Below are 20738 nucleotides of genomic sequence, written 5' to 3'. Positions count from 1 at the left end.
GGAAGCCCTGTGGGCGCTTGTCCCGGCGCCAACCCCCTCCCCGCGCCGGGAAGCCCCGGGGCCAAACCCCAGCGCGCCGGAAGCCGACACTACCTCCGTCTTCTCTGGAGGTAAGTAGTGGGGCTTCTGGGGGGTGGGAGGGAAATGGGGGCAGGGCTTACAGGACGCCTCGTGAGCGACTGGTCGAGGCCTCGAGATTGACCAGTAGCTCGCGAGCGACCGGTTGGTGACCACGGCTTTAGAGAGACCCAGATAGGTTCAGGGGACTGGGTGGATTGTAGCAGTTGGCAGGTAGGTGCCAATGGGGTAAGCAAGTGGATCTCAGTTTCTCAGAAGGTCAGTTTCTCAGCAAGTGGATCTCAGAAGGTCAGAATGCCAGGGAATGTCTACTCTTTGCAGCTTTTACTGACACAGCTGCGTAGACACAGCTCTGTTGCTAAAAGCTGGCATGTGTGAATGCTTTTTGTTGGCACAAGTGAAATACTTCCACTCTTCAATGGGTTTTGCTTTGTTGTCAGGAGAGTGCTCCTGCCAACAAAACAGCATTACCATGTGCACTTGCCACGGGAAAAACATTATAGTTCACGGTGTGTGTGTGTGTGTGTGTGTGTGTGTCTGTGTGTTAAGCACCAATGAACAACACAAGTTTTGTTGTGCAAGTGTAGACATAGCCTGACAGTAGACACAGTAAAGTGTTTGTTGGATCTCCCTAAGAAACTGAGTAGTGCTGTTCAGAATCCTATTAGTTAATGTTCTATTATAGGCAGGGCTGGCTGCCCAGCATTTCCCATTGTAAGACAGTGCAATTAGAGTTTGTCAAACTTTCATCCCGAGGCAGTTATCTAGCAACCCAAATGGTTCATTTTCTTGAAAAATTTCAGCCCAAACGATTCAGCTGTTTCCGAGAGGGTGGCTAGGAAAAACATTGCTATGCCCCTGTCAAAGCGTTCTGAAAACTTGTTTTGTTTTAACATCTCCAGGGGCCACTCTTTGCAGCAGGGACTTGAACAGGACTTTCCTTGCAATTTCATCTCAGACTGTTGTGGACTCTGCTGGCTCTGCATCCAAACACCTGAACTGAGAACAGAGTGTGAATAGGGGGAGCGGCCCAATTCAAATAAAGAGTCCGATTGGAGGGAGAAGAGGAGATTGGGACTGACTCAGGAAGGAGACTGGGATGAGAAACCTGAGGCATGCAGACTAGAATGGCAAAGATGATGGGCCTGGGACAGGGATCCAGGACACAGATAAAGACAATCTGGAAGGGAGTGGGGGGAAGAAGAGTCAGTGCCCATTAGAGAACATCTCCCTCCAGGGTCTGGAATGGAACCCAGAGTCTCACCATTCCTCTTCAGCCAGCAAATAACTGTGAAACCCACTAGCAAAGCTGCAGGTCCATCTAGAGGATGCCAACCTACTGTTGCTATTGGTTACACCGTTACCATAAGTAGCAGAGGTCTGTATGGTGGATCTAAAGGTTCCAGCCCTGCTGCTGATCCCAAGAGGAGCTGGTATGGTGACTTGTGGTAGAATTTATTTTTTCAGTTTTCTTAAAAAAATCCTCTAGAAAATTAGGCTTAAAGCAACATTAAAGATTAAGACTAAAGAGCCAGGTATTCAAAGTTAGGAAATGCCAAAATCAGGGCTGGTGGCAAACTTGGCCAGGCCCTGGGCAATGTGCGAGGAGCTCAATTCTGGGACACTCAGCAGGGGCTAAGGAAAGCCAGCTCTCAGCATTACACACACTGTACTGCACCTCCCACAGCCAGCCCTCAGTGCTTCCTGGAGCATGCCATGCAAGGTTCTGCTTGCAATTTAAAGGGACCAAAGCCCTGGAACCTTTTAATTTGTTGGGCCCTGGGACAACTAGATCCTTTGCCCCCCACATTGGGGGGCCTGGCCAGAATTAAGTCTACCTGGGCAACCTTATTTCAGCCTCCTTGTGAGTATGAGATTGTCTTTAATTACATGATCATTATTCCCCTTTGTCCCCCAACACACATACTGGACCCCTGCCTTCTTCAGAGCCCAGGATGGACCTGCCCTGGGATGAGAATCATGGTTGTATAGTGAATAATTCTGTTGTCAATAGGACTCTTGCCTTCTATGTTGAAGTGGAAGGTGCAGTGACTGCGGCAGGGACTGCAGGAAGATGAAGGATGGCCTCATTAGGTTCTAGCTCTGCCTCAGACTGTGTGATGCTGGGCAAGTCACTTCAACCAAACTTTTCACAAATGGTGACTAGATAGGTGTTTCTCATTCTCTGGGGCTATGTCTACACTACAAGGTTTTTGCACAAAAATGGCTGTTTTTGAGCAAAAACCGGTGGAGCATCCACACCCCAAGCACGTTTTTGTGCGCAAAAAAAAAATACAGTACATTGACAGGACGGAGAGCTTTTGCTGGTAGAATTATTCCTCTCCTCGCGAGGAATAACTTCTTTTTGTGCTACAGCTCTTGCGCAAAAAGGCATGGATTTCTTGCGCAAAAAGAGCCTATCAGAAAAAGCACAGGTGCTCTGATGGCCATTCTGTAAATGGCAATCAGAGCTTTCTTGTGCAAGTGGGTCTATGCAGTGTGGATGCTTTCTTGCACAAAAGTGATGTACTTTTTTGGTGTGGATGTGCTTTTGTGCAAGAAGTTTTTGCGGAAGATCTCTTCTGCAAAAAGCTTCTTGCACAAAACCCCTTCAGAGTAGACAAAGCCTGGGGGCCTGACTTGAGATAGTGGGGTCTGATTTGAACAAGAGCAGTCTACTTACAGACAAATTGAGACAAGAGGAGCAAAGTTTGCATGTAAATTAAGTGCTATATAATGGTAATTTCTCTGAGAGAGAAAAAAAGGTCAGGTCCTGCACACTAAAAAAGTCAATTCCTTTGACCTCTGTGCTTCAGTTCCCTATCTGTGAAGTGGGAGACAGCTACCCCCTCCTCTCACTGGGACACTGGTTGTGAAGCATTCTGACACTGTGGTAATGAAGAAAACAGAAAAGCCCCAGGGGGAGATTAATAATTCTGTCAGAGCAGGGTTTGAATAGCATTCTGTAAACAAGGCCTGGAACCACTGAAAAATTGCTAGAACAAGTCTTGAATAATTTTTCGTGATGAGAACATGATAGACACTGGCTCCATGGGAACTCAAGGGTTGGAGCACTCACAGGAAAAAAAAAATAGTGGGTGTTCAGCACCACCAGTCAAAGTCGTTCAGAGGTGCTGCTACTTATCTGCTGTTTGGCAGTGTCCTGATGAGCTAGCAGGGAGAGGCTTGGGGGTAGCTAGACAGCAGTGAGCAGGGAGTGGGCAGGGGAGGAGGATAGAGCAGAGGTAGGAAAAGGCGGAGTGAGGGCAGGGCCTTGGTGGGGACAAGGGTGGAGTATCCCTAGGGAAAGCGAGAATTTGGTGCCCGTGATGAACATTCTTTTAGGCTACGTCTACACTATGAGTTTTTGAGGCAGAAAATATGCTAATGAGGGTCTCCTTAGCATAAGTCGTGATCTCATTTGCATATCTCTGCCGATCTGCTTTTTCGCTAGGAGTTTTTTGCACAAAAACAAGCCTTGTGGACATTTCCTTTTTGCGCAAAACCCCCTTTTTGCGCAAGTTCCTTATGCTTCAAAGAAGGAGGTATACCAATCTTGCACAAAAAGGGTTTTTTGTGCAAAAAAGAAATGTTCACACTGCTTGTTTTTGCGCAAAAACTCCTAGTGAAAAAATGGATTGGCAGAAAATATGCAAATGACATTGCCACTTATGCTAATGAGTCTCTCATTAGAATATTTTCTGCTGCAAAAACTTGTTGTGTAGATGAAGCATCAGGCATTAAATGCAGCAGCTATGTGGTGGGAAAAATCCCACTACATGGTCACATGATCATAAGGCCTATGCACAAGAGTAATGAATTATGATTACCAGGGCTCGACAAATAATGCAATGTACTCACCTGTGGCGAGTAGATTGCAATCTGGAAGAGCCGGGTTCGGGCGATCTGCGCATACTGGACAGCGCGGCTGGCGAGTAGGGCTCGCCACGGTTCGACGAGCCCTGATGATTACACAGGCAACCTTGCGTTTATTACATAAATAACCTAGATGGGATGAAGTAGGACAAAAGGCTTGTGGGATCATGTGGGACTCTGTCATACCACTTAAGGTAACTGTTCATAGAATCATAGAACCATAGAGCTGGAAGAGACCTCAGAAGGTCATCAAGTCCAGCTCCGTGCTCTAGGCAGGACGAATACCAACTAAATAAACCCAGCCAGGGCTTTGTCAAGCCGAGACTTAAAAACCTCTATGGATGGAGACTCCACTACTTCCCTAGGTAACCCATTTCAGTGCTTCCCCACTCTCCTAGTGAAATAGTTTTTCCTAATATCCAACCTACACCTCTTCCACCGAAACTTAAGACCATTGTTCCTTGTTCTGCCATCCGTCACCACTATGAACAGCCTTTCTCCATCCTCTTTGTAACCTCCCTTCAGGAAGTTGAAGGCTGCTATCAAATCCCCCCTCACTCTTCGCTTCTGCAGACTGAACTGTTGCTTTGGAGAGGATCCATGGATATCAGCAAAGATGATTTCAAGTCTGGAGAATTTTTGTGATGAAACACAAAGGGAGGTGGGCAGAGGACAAAGGCGGTGCTCTGGTGAACTAATGGAAGTGTTCAGTGTTCTCAGAAAGACTAAGATGACAGAGACTGCTTCCCTACCTGAAGGAATGAAATGTGTGTATGTGAGGGGAAACAAACTCCATAAGGTGTGAGGAGCAGAGCTGAGGTGTCTAACACACGGTATAACCAGTCTGTATAGAATAGGGTACTACAACAAAAGATATAAAAACACCAAGCTGCGTAAAAATTATGAGCAGAGAAGGGTAAGCATGCTGAGTTAAACACCCTTATTCTGTCACTAAAGTTAAGGGATAAGAATATTCCTGCAGTGGCCTCAGCAGTTATAGAGTATTTATTATATAGCACCGGCATTAGCAGGAGGTAATAGGGAAATCTGGAATATAGGCAAGTCCTTTCACTATTTACACCCTGTGCCAATCAAGTGGTTTATAGGGCTCTCACCTACGTGGTTAAATGTCTTTTGTACATCGTTCTCAAAGGGCATTGAGCTGTTATGGGACAAGTTGTCTTAGGCCTTCAGTGGCTGCAGGACCAAAATACAGCAGAACCCCATGGAAGCACTACATGGGAAATGCTGGGTGTTGTGTGGTTCAGCGTGACTTTAGATCCAAAGGAAACCAGGCCACACCAGAGAGACTTAACCACTTGCTTATTTATTGCAAATCCTTTAAGTTTTGCAAGCCTTACGAGCAGTTAATATGTTTTTAAGCATGTCTTCTGCAAATGTCAAAAGCCAATATTATGAAACAAAGCAATGCAGTAACTATGAATAGAGAGCAAGATGCAACACATGCTTCAGACATAGTTCTTACTGCAAGTCAGTTACTACAACATTAAACTGAGTTCACTTACAATTCACCCGTTTTCCCCTACAGTGGTCAAGGCAGGAGGTTTGTGGTCTCTTTGACTCCCACACTTAGAGACGCCTCATGCTGCGTGGCCGGATGAAGGGTCTTTGCTTCTAGTTACAATGAGCAGGATCTGTGGGTCTATCCTACTTTCCAACTATATTTTTACAAAAGCCCATTTTTATAACAAAGCGAGTCTTGGTTGTTCACCCCAACTATAAGTGATTCCCTATTCTATAAATCATGACTATGCTGGCCTCTTTTACTTTATCTTATTTGTCCAGACCCTAGCATACGCAATTATCCCAAGTTGTTTACCTATTTTGTGGCTAGTATTTCTGAAATACGCAAGGTGTGTCCATTATTTTGCTCTCTATTCCTGCAAGCCATAGCAAAAATAATTCTGGAAATTTCAGCTATGATTATTATTTATGATAAACACATAGCAGTTTCAGCATTTTGTTAGTTATTTATGCTCAGGCCTTATCCAATAACCGAGGGCAAGAGGTTACATTTTCCACATAAGGTTACATCTACACTACAGGGGTTTTGCGCTAAAACAGCCATTTTTGTGCAAAAACACGTGGAGCGTCCATACCTCAAGTGCACTTTTGCGCGAGGAAATTTACAGTGAATCGACAGAACAGAGGGGTTTTTGTGGTATAGGTATTCCTCTCTCTGTGAGGAATAACTCCTTTTTGCACAAGAGCTCTTGCGCAAAAGGTGTGTGTGGATGGGAAACATTTTTTTGGGCAAAAACAGTCTATCAGAAGAAGCACAGGTACTCTGGTGACCATTCTGTTAATGTCAATTAGAGTTTTCTTGCGAGACAGTGTCCATGCAATCTGGACGGTCTCTTGCACAAAAGCACATTGCTTTTCTGATGCGCTTTTGCAGTGTGGATCTCTTCTGCAAAAAGCTTCTTGTGCAAGAAGCCTGCAATATAGACGTAGCCTAATTGTTTTGCCTAAGGCTCCGCCTGCATGCACATTTGAACCAGGCTTTAGCAGGGCCTAGACTTTACTTCGTCAGACTCATATCCAAGCGTGGTAGGCCGTGAGGACTCCTCCACACAGGGAAACAGAAATTATCAAGTGAGACCCTTCAGCATGTAGCATGCATGGAGCTGGGCTCCGTGGTGGTTTCTTAATAGGAATGTGTTCCCTTGGATTTGCAGGTGCTCTGAACGCTGCTTTTGGCTTGTCTCTTTTTTTCTAGCACAAAGCCTTTCATACAGGCTTTGGGAGGCAAAATTAAGGTTTCAAGATAATGAGTTAAGATTCACTTCCCCCACATCACTGAAGCACAGAGATCAGTAATCTGTGAACTAGTCAAGGTCCCTGCATGGCAGTCTCAGAGCTGAAAAGAGATGCCAGGGGTCTGGATCCCAGCTTCAGCTGCTACAATTACACTACACTTCCCACTTCTGCAACCCCAGCTCTTACAATAAAAAGCAGAAGTAATTAAGTATTCTAGGAGAATCATTTGAAGAGAAGAAATCCCATCATTTGAAGAGAAAAAATCAGCAACTGGGATTAGAGGCAGAGGATATGTCTACACTATAGAGTTTTGTCGGAAAAGAGGCCATTTTTCTGACAAAACTTGAGGAACGTCCACACTGCAATTGCGTTCTTCTGCAAGAAAATGAAAAGAACAGAGGGGTTTTCCTGGCATTGGTAACCCTCCTTCTATGAGGAAGAAGCCTTTGTGGAAGAGGGAATTCTTTCGGAAGAAGAGGAAAGAGGAAAAAGCACAAGTGCCCTGGAGGCCACTCCATTCATAGCAATTACAGCTTACATGTGAGAGAACATCCATTCAGTCTGAACACTCTCTTTCGAAAAAGTAGATCGCTTTTTCGATACACTTTTGCAGTGTGGACTGACAGAGAATTTTAATCTGAGGGTTTGGATGGGGGTCCAAGCCCCTGTCCCAATCAATTTCAGACACCCTTCTTTAGCAACCAGCTTTATTCAGGAATGTATTCCAGGGCAAAAATCTCCAGGATACTCTCAGGAAAGTTTTGCAACTTCCCAAACAAAAGGCAATGTCTTTTGTATTATCATACATGGTAATCACCCCTTTTCCACTGACAACTGACAGTACACACATACACAGGTCATGCTCTCTGCATCAAATCCCCTCCAATCATTACCTACTCCCTCACATTCCCTTCTTTGGCCTTACAACAGGTTCATACCAGTAAAACAGGTTTATGCCAGTTTCACCTATCCCCTTCTAGTTGCATACCTGTGACCAAGCATGTACCTCTTTACAAATACCAGGCTTAACACCAAGGTCACACAGAGGTCATACTGACAACAAAATAATTTTATCCTTAGGATGCTATCTTTCAGAAGAAGTTTTTCTGGAAGATCTCTTCCGAAAAAAGCTTCTTCCAAAAGAAGCCCATAGTTTAGACGTAGCCAGAGGGAAAAATTAACTTGAATCAGAAGAGTTCCAGCCCTTGGATGGAGGCCTTATGCAGAGTTGTCATTTAAAACCTTTGACATGACTCTTTCAGTGTAATTCTGAGATGCATCTGGCAGTGAGCACCCACATCAGACATACACTAGCCATCTACCATTGCATTGTACATGTAACCTCTCATCCCTACCACGGACTTGTTGAAGTTAGTCAGCACTAAGAATATTCCTGGTTTCATGGAATCTAAGAAAACTAGGATCTGGAACTAACATGAAACTTGCAACCCATCACCTAGATCTCTGTGGGCTAGATTCTGATACCTTTACTGAAAAGGAGAAGTACAATCAGCAGAGCTGTTTACCGAATGAAGTACTACTAAGCCTAAGGGTGCGTCTACACTGCACCATTTTTCTGGAATAACGGCCATTATTCTGGAAAAACAATACTAGTGTCCACACTACAACTGTGTTATTTCGAAAGAAAGTTAAAATAACGGATGGCTTTTTCCAATACCGGTAAACCTCATTCCACTAGGTGTGTGTGGACATGGAATAGGGAGTTTTGTCAAAAAAAGAGTCCTCCAGGAAATCTTACAGGTGCTCTGCTGGCCACTTGGTCTACACTCATCAAAACTCTATAGTTTCGGTTCCTCTGCAGCTCTTAAAGGTACAGACACAGGGGACAGGGCATGTGGCAGGAAGCCAGCTCTCAGAGCCTCCAGCCGCAGCACAGCTCACATTGCCTGATGTCTGGGCACCATGTCCCAGCCACAAGTGCCCCAAGAGCCTCCTGCCTGTCCCAGGGAGCATGCACAGGGCTCCCAGAAACCTTCCAGGGGCCACAAAAAACGTGTGCCATCCTGGTCTGGGGCAGAGATTCTGGTCCTCCTCAAGGCGTGGAGTGACAAGGAGAACCTCCAGGATCTCCATTCCAGATACATGAATGCTGACATATATGGCTGGATGGCCAAGAGCCTGGCCACAAAGAACCACGCCAGGACCCTGGATCAGGTCCAGAGCAAAGTTAAGGAGCTCTGGCAGGCCTATGCCAGGGCGAGGGAGAGCAGCTCACCCTCCAGGGCAGGACGCCACTCCTGACCCTATTTTGAAGACCTGCACCAAGCACATAATGGGGGGCAGTGCAGCCCCTTCGCCACCCCTGGTGATCGACTTGGAACTGGAGATGCCTGTCGTTGCTCCTCTGGGGGTCCCAGCCTGTGATGATGATGATGAGGACATGGTGAGCCCCGTGACCACACTCACTTTGGAGCCAGTACCCCGTGGCCTGGATGTGTCCCAGGCATCCTCCGAGGCCAGGGAGGGATCATCAGGCGAGTGGTCTTAGTTTTTCACACATACAGGGTGAGGGTGGTGGGTACTGACGGGCTGGGGTGCAATTGTTGCTTGGCCTTCTCGGCCTGGCCATCGCACTCAGTCAGTGCAAGTGGATGCATGTGCAGCACCTGTCTGTGCCACGCAGCCCCAGGAGGCAGCCCCGGAGCACCCCTGGGCTCCTGCTCACCGGCTTTGGGGAGGCCGGCCACACGTCTGACTCCCGGGGAGGGGGACTCCCTCCCACCATCAGCCACTGCTGGAAGGAGGCTGGGGACAAGGACACAGACACACATGCCCATAGACTGTGGAGTGCCACAAATGGCACACAGTCATGCCTGCATGCTCGAGGCAGCACCCACTCCCACGGACAGTGCTGCCAGGCACAGGTGTGTGTGCAGCCCCAATGTAAGCCCAGGCAGCTCGAGGTCCCTCTTCCAGCCATTTGATCCCAGTGTGGCTTGCCATTTTCCTTGCCTGCTTGTCTGTGGGACGTGTGTGTGTGTGGGGGGGGGGGGATGGGAAAGCATAGTCCCCTAGAGACCTCAGGGCCCACTGTCCAGGCTACACATGGCCTTGCTCCCAGGACATCCTCATCCTCTGACCTGGGAACTGTTGCTCTCAGTTCACAGATGAGGGCAAGGCATCAGGGACAGTGTCTCCAGGGATGACTGACCACCTCTCTTTATTCTCCCCAGCTGGACCAGCCATGACTATGGGGTGATTGACACCACCCAAGCCAGCCGCCTGATCCTCGGGGAGCCGCAGCTGCCGGAGGGTCCAGGAGGACCTCCTGAGGGAGCATGTCTGCATCCTGCAGGACATGTGGCAGACACTGGCCCAGAAGGTCTGGGATGATGCGCAGTGGAGGGCCCAGATGTGGATTGAACTGCTGCAGCAGGGACGCAACACGTGTACAGCCATTCAGGAGCTTCTGACCTACCTGGCATCAGTTCCTGTCCCTGCCCCTGTCCCCACTCCCCCTCCCATGCCTGACCCAACTCCAGCTACCCCCTTCTGCCTATTCCTCTATCCTTTCTGGACTTCCCCACCCACGACGTCACAGAGGTCCCCACACACGAGGCGGAGGAAGCACCCAAGCCATGCACCACTCTCAGCCCCAGTCCTGAGCCTCTCCTCCCCGCTCCAAGTTTTTCTGCCCCCCCACACCCTCCTCCAAGGTTCTGAGCCCCCTTCCATTTCCAGCTTCTTATCCCCCCTTCTTCCCAGTTATTTCTATCCCAAATAAATAACCAGGTTTTTTTTCCAAAACAAAGCAATTTTTATTGTGTCTGCAGGGAAGGGAGGGGTTGTTGTGGGAAAGGCAGAGAGGGGCAAAGCACAGGGGCAAAGCCTTAGTGAGGAGGCCCTGGGGAGAATTACTGGGGTCCTTCAGAAAAACTCTCCTTCAGGTCCTCCCGGATGCGTAGGCCTACCTGATGGGCTTGCTGGATGGCAACTGTGTGTGGCTGCTCAAAGGCCCTTCCCTCCTGGCTAGCCTCTACACCCCACCCCAGAAGGAAGGCCTCCCCCTTTCTCTCCATGCAGTTGTGGAGCACACAACAAGCAGATATCACCTGGGGGATGTTCTCCTCCCCCACATCCAAGTGTATCAGGAGACACCTGAACCTTGCCTTCAAGCGGCTGAAGGCTCATTCAGCCTGGATGCAGGCCCTGTCCAGGCGGCCATTGAAGTGGTCCTTGCTCAGGTCCTTGCTGGTGTATGGCTTCATCAGCCACGGCATGAGGAGGTAGGCCACGTCCCCCACAATGCACAATGGCATCTCAATGTCCCTGACCTTGATGTTAAACTCAGGGAAGAAAGTGCCGGTCTCTAGCTTGTGGTAGAGACTGGAGTTGTGGAAGACACGGGTGTTGTGTGCCTTCCCTGACTAGCCGACGAAGATGTCCGTGATGGCTGCGGTGGTCAGCCAGGATCTGCAGGACCATAGAAAAGTAACCTTTGTGGGTTATGTACTGTGCTGCCCAGGGGGCTGAGATGGGGATGTGTGTGCTATCAATAGCCCCCCTGCAGCTGGGGAAGCCCAGGGCAGTAAATCCAGAGACAGTGGGGTCCACGTCACCCAGACGGATGACCCTGCACAGTGTTGGTCTCACCACCTTCAGAAGGAGACAAAGAAACAAAACAGAGAATCAAAGGGGGTGCATGAGCTCTTGGGAGGTCCCTGAGTCCTCCCCCCCATAAACACCCCAGGAGCCACTCCCATGAAGCCCACCCCCCCTTCAGGGCTATGTGATGTTGGGACTGCAGAACCACCCAGGATGGGCCCCGACAGTTGATTTCCCCACACTGAACTGGTTGTCTAAAGATTGGTAACTGTCTGGTGTGGAGAGCTACAGATGTGACTGTCTGGCGGGTCACATCTGGGTGTCCCATCATCTGAGGGCAAGGGTGAGCCAGGAACACACATCTCCAGGAAAATCTCCTTCCTCATGTGGAAGTTTTGGAGCTGGTCATCGTATCGCTCCATCAGCAGCTGGTCCCATCAGTTGGAACTGGTGTCCAGCTGCCAGAGGCATCGCTCCATCGTGGGGTGCGGTTGCAAGGGCATCGCTCCCACACACAGGCAGAGGTTCTCAGAGATGAGCTTGGGGTCGAGCTCATGCAGGGACATGAAGGCAGCCTGCAGAAATTGCTGCAGAAACTGGCAACATGGGGCCATCGCATGCCCAGAGGCAGCTCCATCTCCATGGTAGGGAGTGCTGTGGTGTCCTGAAGCAGGGCAACCAAAGTTCACAGAGGAAATGCTTTGCTGTCCCCTCAGAGAGGTAGGCAAGTAAGCAGAAGAACCTGAGAAACAGCTGTCCAGGGAGGTCCCTTTAAGCATATGTCTGAGATAGCCTTATGCAGCAGCTCCCAGAAGCAACGGCTGACCTAATGCCCTGCCTGAACTGGTTCTGGGTAGCCTTAAATTGAGATAGATTGATCCAATCAGCATGGATGCTATCTTTCAAAATAGAAATCACTATTTTGTTGCGCTTTTTGTGGATAAATGTGCTATTTTGAAAGAAGCTTTTCTGGAAGCTCTCTTCCAGAAAAGCTTATTCCGAAAGACGCTTGCAGTGTAGATGTACCCTAAGTGAAGGGATCAGGATCTCGTGTTGCATTTTATTTCCCTCATCCTGCATCCTGTCTATTTAGACTGTAAGCTCTATGGAGAAGAGATGGTCTTACTGTGTGTTTGCACACCCTGTCCTGTAATAGGGATATCCAGCACAATAAAGCCCTGATCTTGATAGGGCACAAATGGCAGTGATAATGAAAAACTGATAACTCTTCTTCTCTCTAGACATGCATGGGACATTTGTAATCCTGCTGCCTCTCAGCTTGATCCTGATGATTTTTGGAGGGATGACTGGATTTATCAGTATTCTTGCCAGAGCCTACCTGCTGCTTCTAATGACGGGAATGCTTTTTCTTTTTGGAGGTACTGTACTGAGACCTACTTTAGATGAAGGGTGACAGCTTAGAACTAGGGCATTTACTCCCAGAGGGCAATGAGAACAGCCAGCAAAATGTCTGATTTCCAACTGAGTGCCAGTGTTTATTCACTTTATGTGCTTTCCCATTCAGCTCCTTTTAGATTAAAAAGCTAGTAATGGGGTTCTGAAGTAGCTCGCTGACATTTACAACAAGGTATAGCAGAAAGTTATATGTAGCCGTGTCTCTTGGAGGATTGAGAGACATCTTGAACATGGTATCTTCATCCCTGAAAGGTTACATACCCTTTCAGAAAATGTTATGTCAGTTTTTCGTCCTTTAGAGACAAGATTTAAAAAAAAATCATAGTAAAATGATAGTGGCTTTGGAATTTGTGAAACTTGGCATTATACAACGCTGCATTTGTGGTGATTTAAGGCTTGATCTTAAGTCTAAGAGAAAAAACAAAAACAGCTATGAGTGGTAAGATGTCCATTGACTTCAGTGGATTCTGTATCAGGCCTGGAAAGAGGGGCTTACATGGTCTGTCCAGCCATTTTATTTATTTTTTCCTTACTGTGTCAATGTATGCACAACTTGTCCTGTAACAGGGCAGGTAATTGGTGTGGATACATTGAGATTAAGTGTTTTTGGTTGTCTCTGACCTCACACTCTCGAGGTCCAAGGACCAGAGTGAAGACAATCACCCTTGGTGTCAAGGGCAGTATTGCCTAGTAGCCAGAGTCACTAGAGAAACACTTCAGCATAGGACTTCATGTCCTAGTGCTTGATACCTAAGGGGCTGCCAGACGGGGCCCTAGAAGGAGGGCCCTAACCCAGGCCCTAGGGTCTCCAGCTGTTTCAGAGGGAAATTCCATCAAAACACACTGAACTCACCTCGGTGGGAGATACCACTTGCACTCACAAATGCCTTTAAGATACCACAGGACACATTGTTTTGGCAGATACAGACTAACATGACTACCCCTCTGAGACTGTAGCTTAATCTAAATGTAACGCTGACAGGTAGAACTGAACCTGGGACTTCTGGAGCTTCATGCCTGAGCCTCTACAATTTGAGCAAAAAGCCAGCTCGCTCTCAACTCAGGCTGCAGAGAAAACTCATTCTCTTTTTCTGTAAGTGGTCTAGGTGCCACTAGATGGGACAGTGCACCACACCCAGAAGGTGTTTGAGTTACATAGACATGATTCAGTTTTATATAGAGTGCTACTTTATCTGCTGTTCTCTCTTGATTTGAATAAATATAGGCTGGACCCCATCTCTTCCTGCCCCTGCTCTGCCTTCCCCACTCCTGCTCCATCCCTCCCTACAAGCCCTGCCTCTGCTCTGCCCTGCCTTGTCTCATCCTATCCCTGCTCCACCCTCTCCCATCCCCCAAGGTCCCCCCCATGGGTGATGTGACCAGAGAGATTACTGGGAGGGGGAGGTGTAAGGGGGGTTAGTGCTAGTCACAGCCACAGTGGGAAGCAGAGCGACCTGGCCCCAGCCCAGTGCATTCCCCCATGCTTGCATCCCAGCCTTATTGTTCAGGGGATCGGAATGAGGTGGGGGCTGGGGTGGTGGAGCGGAGAGCCTGGCTAAGAGATGGCAGAATACAGGAGGTTGGGGCCAGGTTGTTCCACTTCATGCAGCTCCCACCACCACTAGTGAGTGCAGAAGGGTCCAACCTCTACTGCTGGCATCAGGCCTCCCTGGTAATCCCCCAGACTGCCCTTGACTCTGTGGGCCCCTCCCCCACAAAGCACAGGCCCCAGGGCAGCTGCCTCAAACTGTCCAGCAGACAGGACAGCCCTGAGACATGCATCAATAGGTGCACTTTGCAGGAAACATGCTGTGCTGCATTTCAGTTCCTCATTTAGTGATACAGAGACCAAAACAAAACTAGAGACAAGATACAAAACCAAGGCAGGAGAGAGCTCTGCCTGCCAATATAGGGAGGGAGATCTAGCAGATCCTTAGCTCAGGTAAAGTGGACCCCAACACTATTTGTGTTTCTTCTAGGCCTTGTTACACTCACTGGGATCAGTGTCTACATTGCATATGCGGCAGCTGCCTTCAAGGAAGCCCTCTGCCTTTTGGGAAACAACAGTCTCTTGCAGGAAGTTAACATCAAGTTTGGCTGGTCACTGGCACTTGTGTGGGTCTCCTTCATTGCCGAGGTGCTGACTGGGGCAGCGTTCCTGCTGGCTGCCCGAATAGTGGGCCTCAAACAGAGACGGGAGCAGAGGATCTGAAGCAGCAAAGAAGCCTAATGCATACGTGGAATCTATGGGATCAGTGTGGAGAAGAATGGCAAAGCTGCTCTTGAGTGTACTAGGATGCTGAGTTAGCTCTTCCAACAATTGTGTGGTGGTACCAAGTGTTAAATATCTATGGGCTGGCCTACATGTCTTTAAAAAGAAAATGAATGGTGTATTTAGTGCTCACTAAGGATGCTTGTTTGACAAGCGCAGAGAATGAGCTTTCTCCAGGTCAAGCACAAACAGTTTCTCTCTTTCCTTTCCCTCTTTAGGTGCCCCTGACAAAGTTCCTCATGACTGCACTGGAGTCTGGTCTCCACAGCCAATTTAATCATGGGCCTCTGCTGAGACTGCTAACAGGGGTGCTTCTGATTAGGGGCAGCTGTGTCGGAAGCCTCTCTCCCTTGACAGCTGGACTAACACCATCACCACATTTATTGTGCATAGGCCACTAAGCAGCCCTTAGACAGCATGTCTTTTGTATCAGTTCTTATACAGAGTCTGTATACATGTACTAGCAGATTTACCCATCATTGCTCTGGTCCTTCTCTCAGTTAATTTTTGGTCTTTTTCATTTACATCATTGTTCTAGGGTGGGGAAGGGGACAAGGGGTTCAGTTTGCAGGCTGCCTGGAGAGAGAGGTGCTTCTCCATGGCCGCTGCAGCTCCAGTGGTTACAGCGGGGGCAGGAATCATAGAATCATTGAATCCTAGGTCTGAAAGAGAATGATTCTATGATTCTACAATCCTGCAGCTGGGGAACAGACACACAGTCACACAAACAGACAAACTCTCTGAAATATATAGCAGATAGCTGTCCCTTTCTCTACCCTTGCCCTCCGATGTCCCAGTCCTCCATTTCTATTTTATGAAATGCAGTCCCATTCCAGGCACATCCCATTTTTCTGGCCCAACCAAATCTTTACTTTGCTTTAAGCTATAAGAGGAAGTTGCATACCAAATTTGGTGGTCCTAACTCTTAGCATTTAGGAAGAGTTCTTGGACAGATAGACACACATACACACACAGAAGTGTGACCTAACCCACCCAGACAACAATCCGGAGTACCCTGGGTTCCAGAGTACTTGAGCGATATCCTAGAGACACTAGTAGGACTTGGTCTAAAGAACAATTTAGTAGACATCAATGGTATTAATACAACGCTGTAGCTAAAGGTAGTGTTCATCTTTACTAATTACAGATTCCTTCTGTTCCCTTAGGGCTTGTTTTCACTTACCCAGAGATTGACAATCAATCTCACAGGGTTCCATTTAATGAGTCTGGTAAGGATCCACTAAATCAGCTGCTGCTGGCCCCCCTGTCGACCCCAGTACTCTTTTACTGGGTCATGAGAAGTAAGTTTGTCCCATCAATTTCACAGCGGGGATGCTGCAGAAATTTGACTTAAGGTATGTCGACTCCAGCTATGCTATTCTCACAGCTGGAGTTGTATATCTTAGATCAACTTTCTCCAATAGTGTAGACCTGGCCTTACACCCCACTTCAGACATGAGAGACCTCTGTTTTTATATAATAGATATGATTCTCTTTTCTAATGGCACATACATGCACATGTAACCGCCACCGGGCGGATTTGAACCTGGGGACCTAAGTATAGGAGCCTCTACCCTCTGAGCTAAAAGCCAGCTGGCTCCCAGCCCATGCTGTCTCTTGGTCTTAACTGTTGCTGTGGTCTAGGTGCCACTTGCATTGCTCAGTAACCACACTAGATTTGTGGGTTATACACACACAGAGCTAATGCTAAAAATGAAATGTAAGCTAGGTCAGATAATTCTAATTTCGATGGAGTTCTGCAAACTTAGCACTCACTTTACATGATAGATGATATTTACCCCTCACAATTCATTACACATTGCCAGTGCTCCCTCTAAGATTTTCCATCCATGAGCACAGTGATTTTTGTTTTGTGCACCAATATTGAGGTCGTACACTGCTTCAGATGTGTGCCAGTGTGGCACCCAAGTTATAAACCTCTCCCTTTTCCCTTACAGGGAAACCTGCGCATCGCTAGTTGCATTCTTGAGATGCATTATACTTTAACAATGCCATTTATTTTGTTCTCCAAGGTGCTTTGACATCTAGTTTTGTAATGTCAATGGGGACTCTTAACATGGATTGAGATAGGAGCGACTTCTTAACATGGATTGTGACTTGTGTAACACTAAACGTACAACTCAGCTGAAACTTATCTTATGTGCTGATGCCTTGTTTTTGTATTATAGCCCACAGAGTCCCTGGGTTGCAGTGCTATTAACCCTCAAACTTCCAGTGAGTCCTCTATTGAATCAACAGCTCCACTATATTCCTATTAAGGATGAGTGTTTCTTTATGGCTTCAGTATGGTGATCCACATGTCATGCATACAGGGAAAATCATTCTGAAATAAGTAGACTTAGGGCACATTTACACAGCAGGGCAAAAGTCGAATTAAGCTATGCAACTTGTGCTACGTCAATTGTGTAGCTTAAGTAGAAATAGCTTAATTCAGCTTTTGGCGCTGTCTACACAGCAGGAAGTTGAGGGAAAAACACTCTTCTTTCAATTTCCCTTACTCCTCGTAAAATGAGGGTAACAGGAGTTGGAGTAAGAAGTCCACCAGCTCGACATCATTTCAAAATAATAGCTTGCAGTGTAGACACACTCTTTGATATTTCAGAATAATGTAAGGTATTACAAAATAATGCTGTTGTGTAGACATAGCACAAGACTGAGAGTCGGGATGCTACTTTCTTTCTCAGCAGTGCTGGGTGTGCTCTGGGACCTGGAGCTGGTCCCTTTACCTCGCTGCATCATAGTTTCTCCTTTACTGATCACGGGGATAATGACTCTCACCTGCTTCTGTTAATGATTATAATTATTTATTGTATTTTGAATTAAAAAACTGCATCATTAGTGATACTAGAGACCCCAGCTGAGAGCACAGCCCAATTGTGCTCTGTGCTGTATGGACACAGAGTGGGAGACAGGCGTTGCTCCAAAGAGGCAGCTTTGTAAACAGGGCAAGGGGGAATTAAGTGAAATGGAGGGAAGCCAGCCAGCCAGCCTGTGGGAGTCAGAGAGTATTGGGAATTTAATGGACTAAGAGTAAAGGCACAGAGAGGCTAAGTGATTTGCTCATACTCATGCAGGAAGTCTGCAGTAGAGCTAGGAGACAAATGAGATCTTCTGATTCCTAGTCCAGTACTTTAGCCATAACATCATCTCTCTCCGTCTCATAAGGATGAAATACAGACAGGATTTTCTAAAGCTCCTGAGATCACAAGTTCTCTTATGGACAATCAAATTGAGCTCCAAAGTCATTTAGGTGCTTTAAAAAATCCCGCCCAACAACATTCCAGTGTTCTTGTATTTTCAACATGTCACCCTACACTTGAATTAGGCTGGATATCTTTCTATGTGCTATGAACAGGACAAAACCACAGAAATGGCTTTAAAATGGAAGCAGGGAAAAGCTTTCATTGCTAAAGTTACATGTGCTTGAGTATGTCACTTTAAATGTTGTGTGCTAGGCTCCACCTCTATGTATCAACAAACCCCCTGTATATGTGAGATCACATTTAGTGCTGTGCCAAAACCTGTATAATACTACTCTAAATGTTTGTTATGTCTAAATGGACTATAAGCAGCAGCTTCTTGCTTTTCTCTGAATATATTACTGCTGCTCCATTAAAAGGGACCTGAATTGTTCTGACTCCTCTAAAATGATATCTCACAGCTGAGCATGGTTTACAAAAGCAAAGGAGAACTAAGACATATGTTTTCTATAAGGAACCTGACAGTTTCCCATGCAGCGTTATTATATATATATATATATATATATAATATGATATGCTTTCCAAATACCTCTATTGAATGTCTGAATTGTAGCCACACAAATCTTTTATAAATGTAAAATATTTACACTCACAAAGGTGGTGGAGTGGTCTAAACTAAGTACAAAACAAATGAGCTTTTCACCATAAATTACTAAGATTATTTTCTGTGCCTTCTAGGAGCATTTAAAAATCTTAGTTTTTTATTTGAACTTCCTGCACTATTTTGACATGTTGATGGCATAGAGTTATGTATGTTACCCTTCCTATGGTAGCAGTTAGCAGTCAGAAGGGCCAGGTGCAGTATCTAGGGGGTTCTTTCAAAAATGTAACCAAACTGGGTCAAACCTCCACCCAGTAAATTGGGATAATTTCAACCTATCCATTGGGCACCATTACAGGCAATTCTTCCCTTCTCATAAGCACGGAGTCAGAGATAAAAACAGTCTATATAATAACAGTAATCTAGCATTAATCTAAGGAAACACACATAAACAAAGAAAATCCATAACCAAGATACCATCACCAGAGTCTGCAGGGCAGAGTCCTTTGCTTCAACTATGTTAGTTCAATCCCCAACTCAGAGTTTGCCTTCCACACTTCAAACATCTCACTCATGGCTCTGTCCAGTCAGTGCAGACCCAGAGTTCATAGATGCATCATCACGAAGTCTCCCACTTACTGCTCCTGCTGGCCAGAAGATGACTGCCAGCTGCTCCCACCTGCTGCTGCTCCCACTGCTCCTGCTGGCCACCTGCTGCTGTTCCCACCAGTGGATTTGGCTCTGGGTCAAACCTAGTAATTTCAGCTCTCAGTGATTTCAGCTCTTGGCCAAAAGCACAGTACAGACACACAAAAATCCCAGTGTCCACTGGAGTACATTTTAAATAAATAAAGAGATTCCTTATGGAGTCTGTTCTAGTTCTATCATTAAAACAGAAGGGAGAAGCTGGTTGAAGCAGTCTTAAAGCTCTCTCCTAGCAGGCATGCAGCCTGCTAATAAGAGTCCTGCCCTTCCCCAGATAACTTTCACAGAGCTTTGGCAGAGGGCCCCTTGTCCATCCGAGATTCTCTACACTAACAGTCTCTCTCCTTTTGAGCTGAGTTAAATGCACTCTTACTTTTCTGTATTCACACAATTCCAATTGCGCTTTCACCTTCCTGATAACTCCAGTGCATTCTTGAGCAATATATTTATACTCCTCCCTAGTCATCTGTCCCAGTTTCCACTTCTTGTAAGCTTCCTTTTTGTGTTTAAGCTCACCAAAGATTTCTCCGGTAAGCCATCTGGTCACCTACCATATTTGCTTTTTTTGCTGTGCATCGGGATGGTTTCTTCCTGTGCCTTCAATAAGGCTTCTTTAAAATACTGCCAGCTCTCCTGGACTCCTCTCCCCTGCATGTAAGCATCCCAGGGAATCCTGCCCATCAGTTCTCTGAGGGAGTCAAAGTCTGCTTTTCTGAAGTCCAGAGTGTGTATTTTCCTTCTCTCCTTTCTTCCTTTGGTCAGGATCCTGAAATCTACCATCTCATGATCACTGCTTCCCAGGTTGTCACCCACCTCTATTCCTCTACTAGTTCCTCCCTGTTTGTGAGCAGCAGGTCAAACTGCGCATGGCCCCTGGTCGATTTCTTCAGCACTTGTACCAAGAAGTTATCCCCAACGTTCTCCAAAAACTTTTGAATTGTCCGTGTACTGCTGTATTGGTCTCGCAACAGATGTCAGGGTGATTAAAGTCCCCCAGGAGAACCAGGGCCTGTGATCTGGAAGCTTCTCTCAGTTGTCTGAAGAAAGCCTCATCTACCTCATCCACTTGATCCGGCGGTCTATAGCAGACCCCAACCACAATATCACCTCTGTTGCTTCCACCTCTACACTTAACCCATGGACTCTCAACAGGCTTTTCTCTCCCTCTACATACTGGAGCTCTGAGCCATCATACTTCTTTCTTACATACAATGCTACTCCT

The 20738-nt window shown here is 46.8% G+C and overlaps 1 protein-coding gene across 4 annotated transcripts in view; it reads left to right on the top strand.

Moving 5' to 3' along the window:
- TMEM114 (transmembrane protein 114) overlaps positions 1–18734 on the top strand; it is a 31325-nt gene extending 12591 nt beyond the window's left edge. The window contains exons 3-4 of one of the 4 annotated variants that reach the window (XM_075899265.1): positions 12543–12680; positions 15208–18734. In XM_075899265.1, the coding sequence (XP_075755380.1) occupies positions 12543–12680; positions 15208–15266 (197 nt within the window). In that variant the 3' untranslated portion in view covers positions 15267–18734. Of the gene's footprint in view, positions 1–980; positions 3334–9929; positions 10949–12542; positions 12681–14696 lie in introns of those variants that run through there. The other 3 variants (XM_075899263.1, XM_075899267.1, XM_075899266.1) reach the window with 3 other exon arrangements.
- The last annotated feature ends 2004 nt before the right edge of the window (positions 18735–20738 follow it).

The sequence above is a fragment of the Pelodiscus sinensis genome, chromosome 16, assembly GCF_049634645.1.
Source record: "Pelodiscus sinensis isolate JC-2024 chromosome 16, ASM4963464v1, whole genome shotgun sequence".
NCBI lineage: Eukaryota > Metazoa > Chordata > Testudines > Trionychidae > Pelodiscus > Pelodiscus sinensis.
Note: the sequence above shows the minus strand (reverse complement) of the source record. Positions and strands in the feature narration are given on the sequence as shown.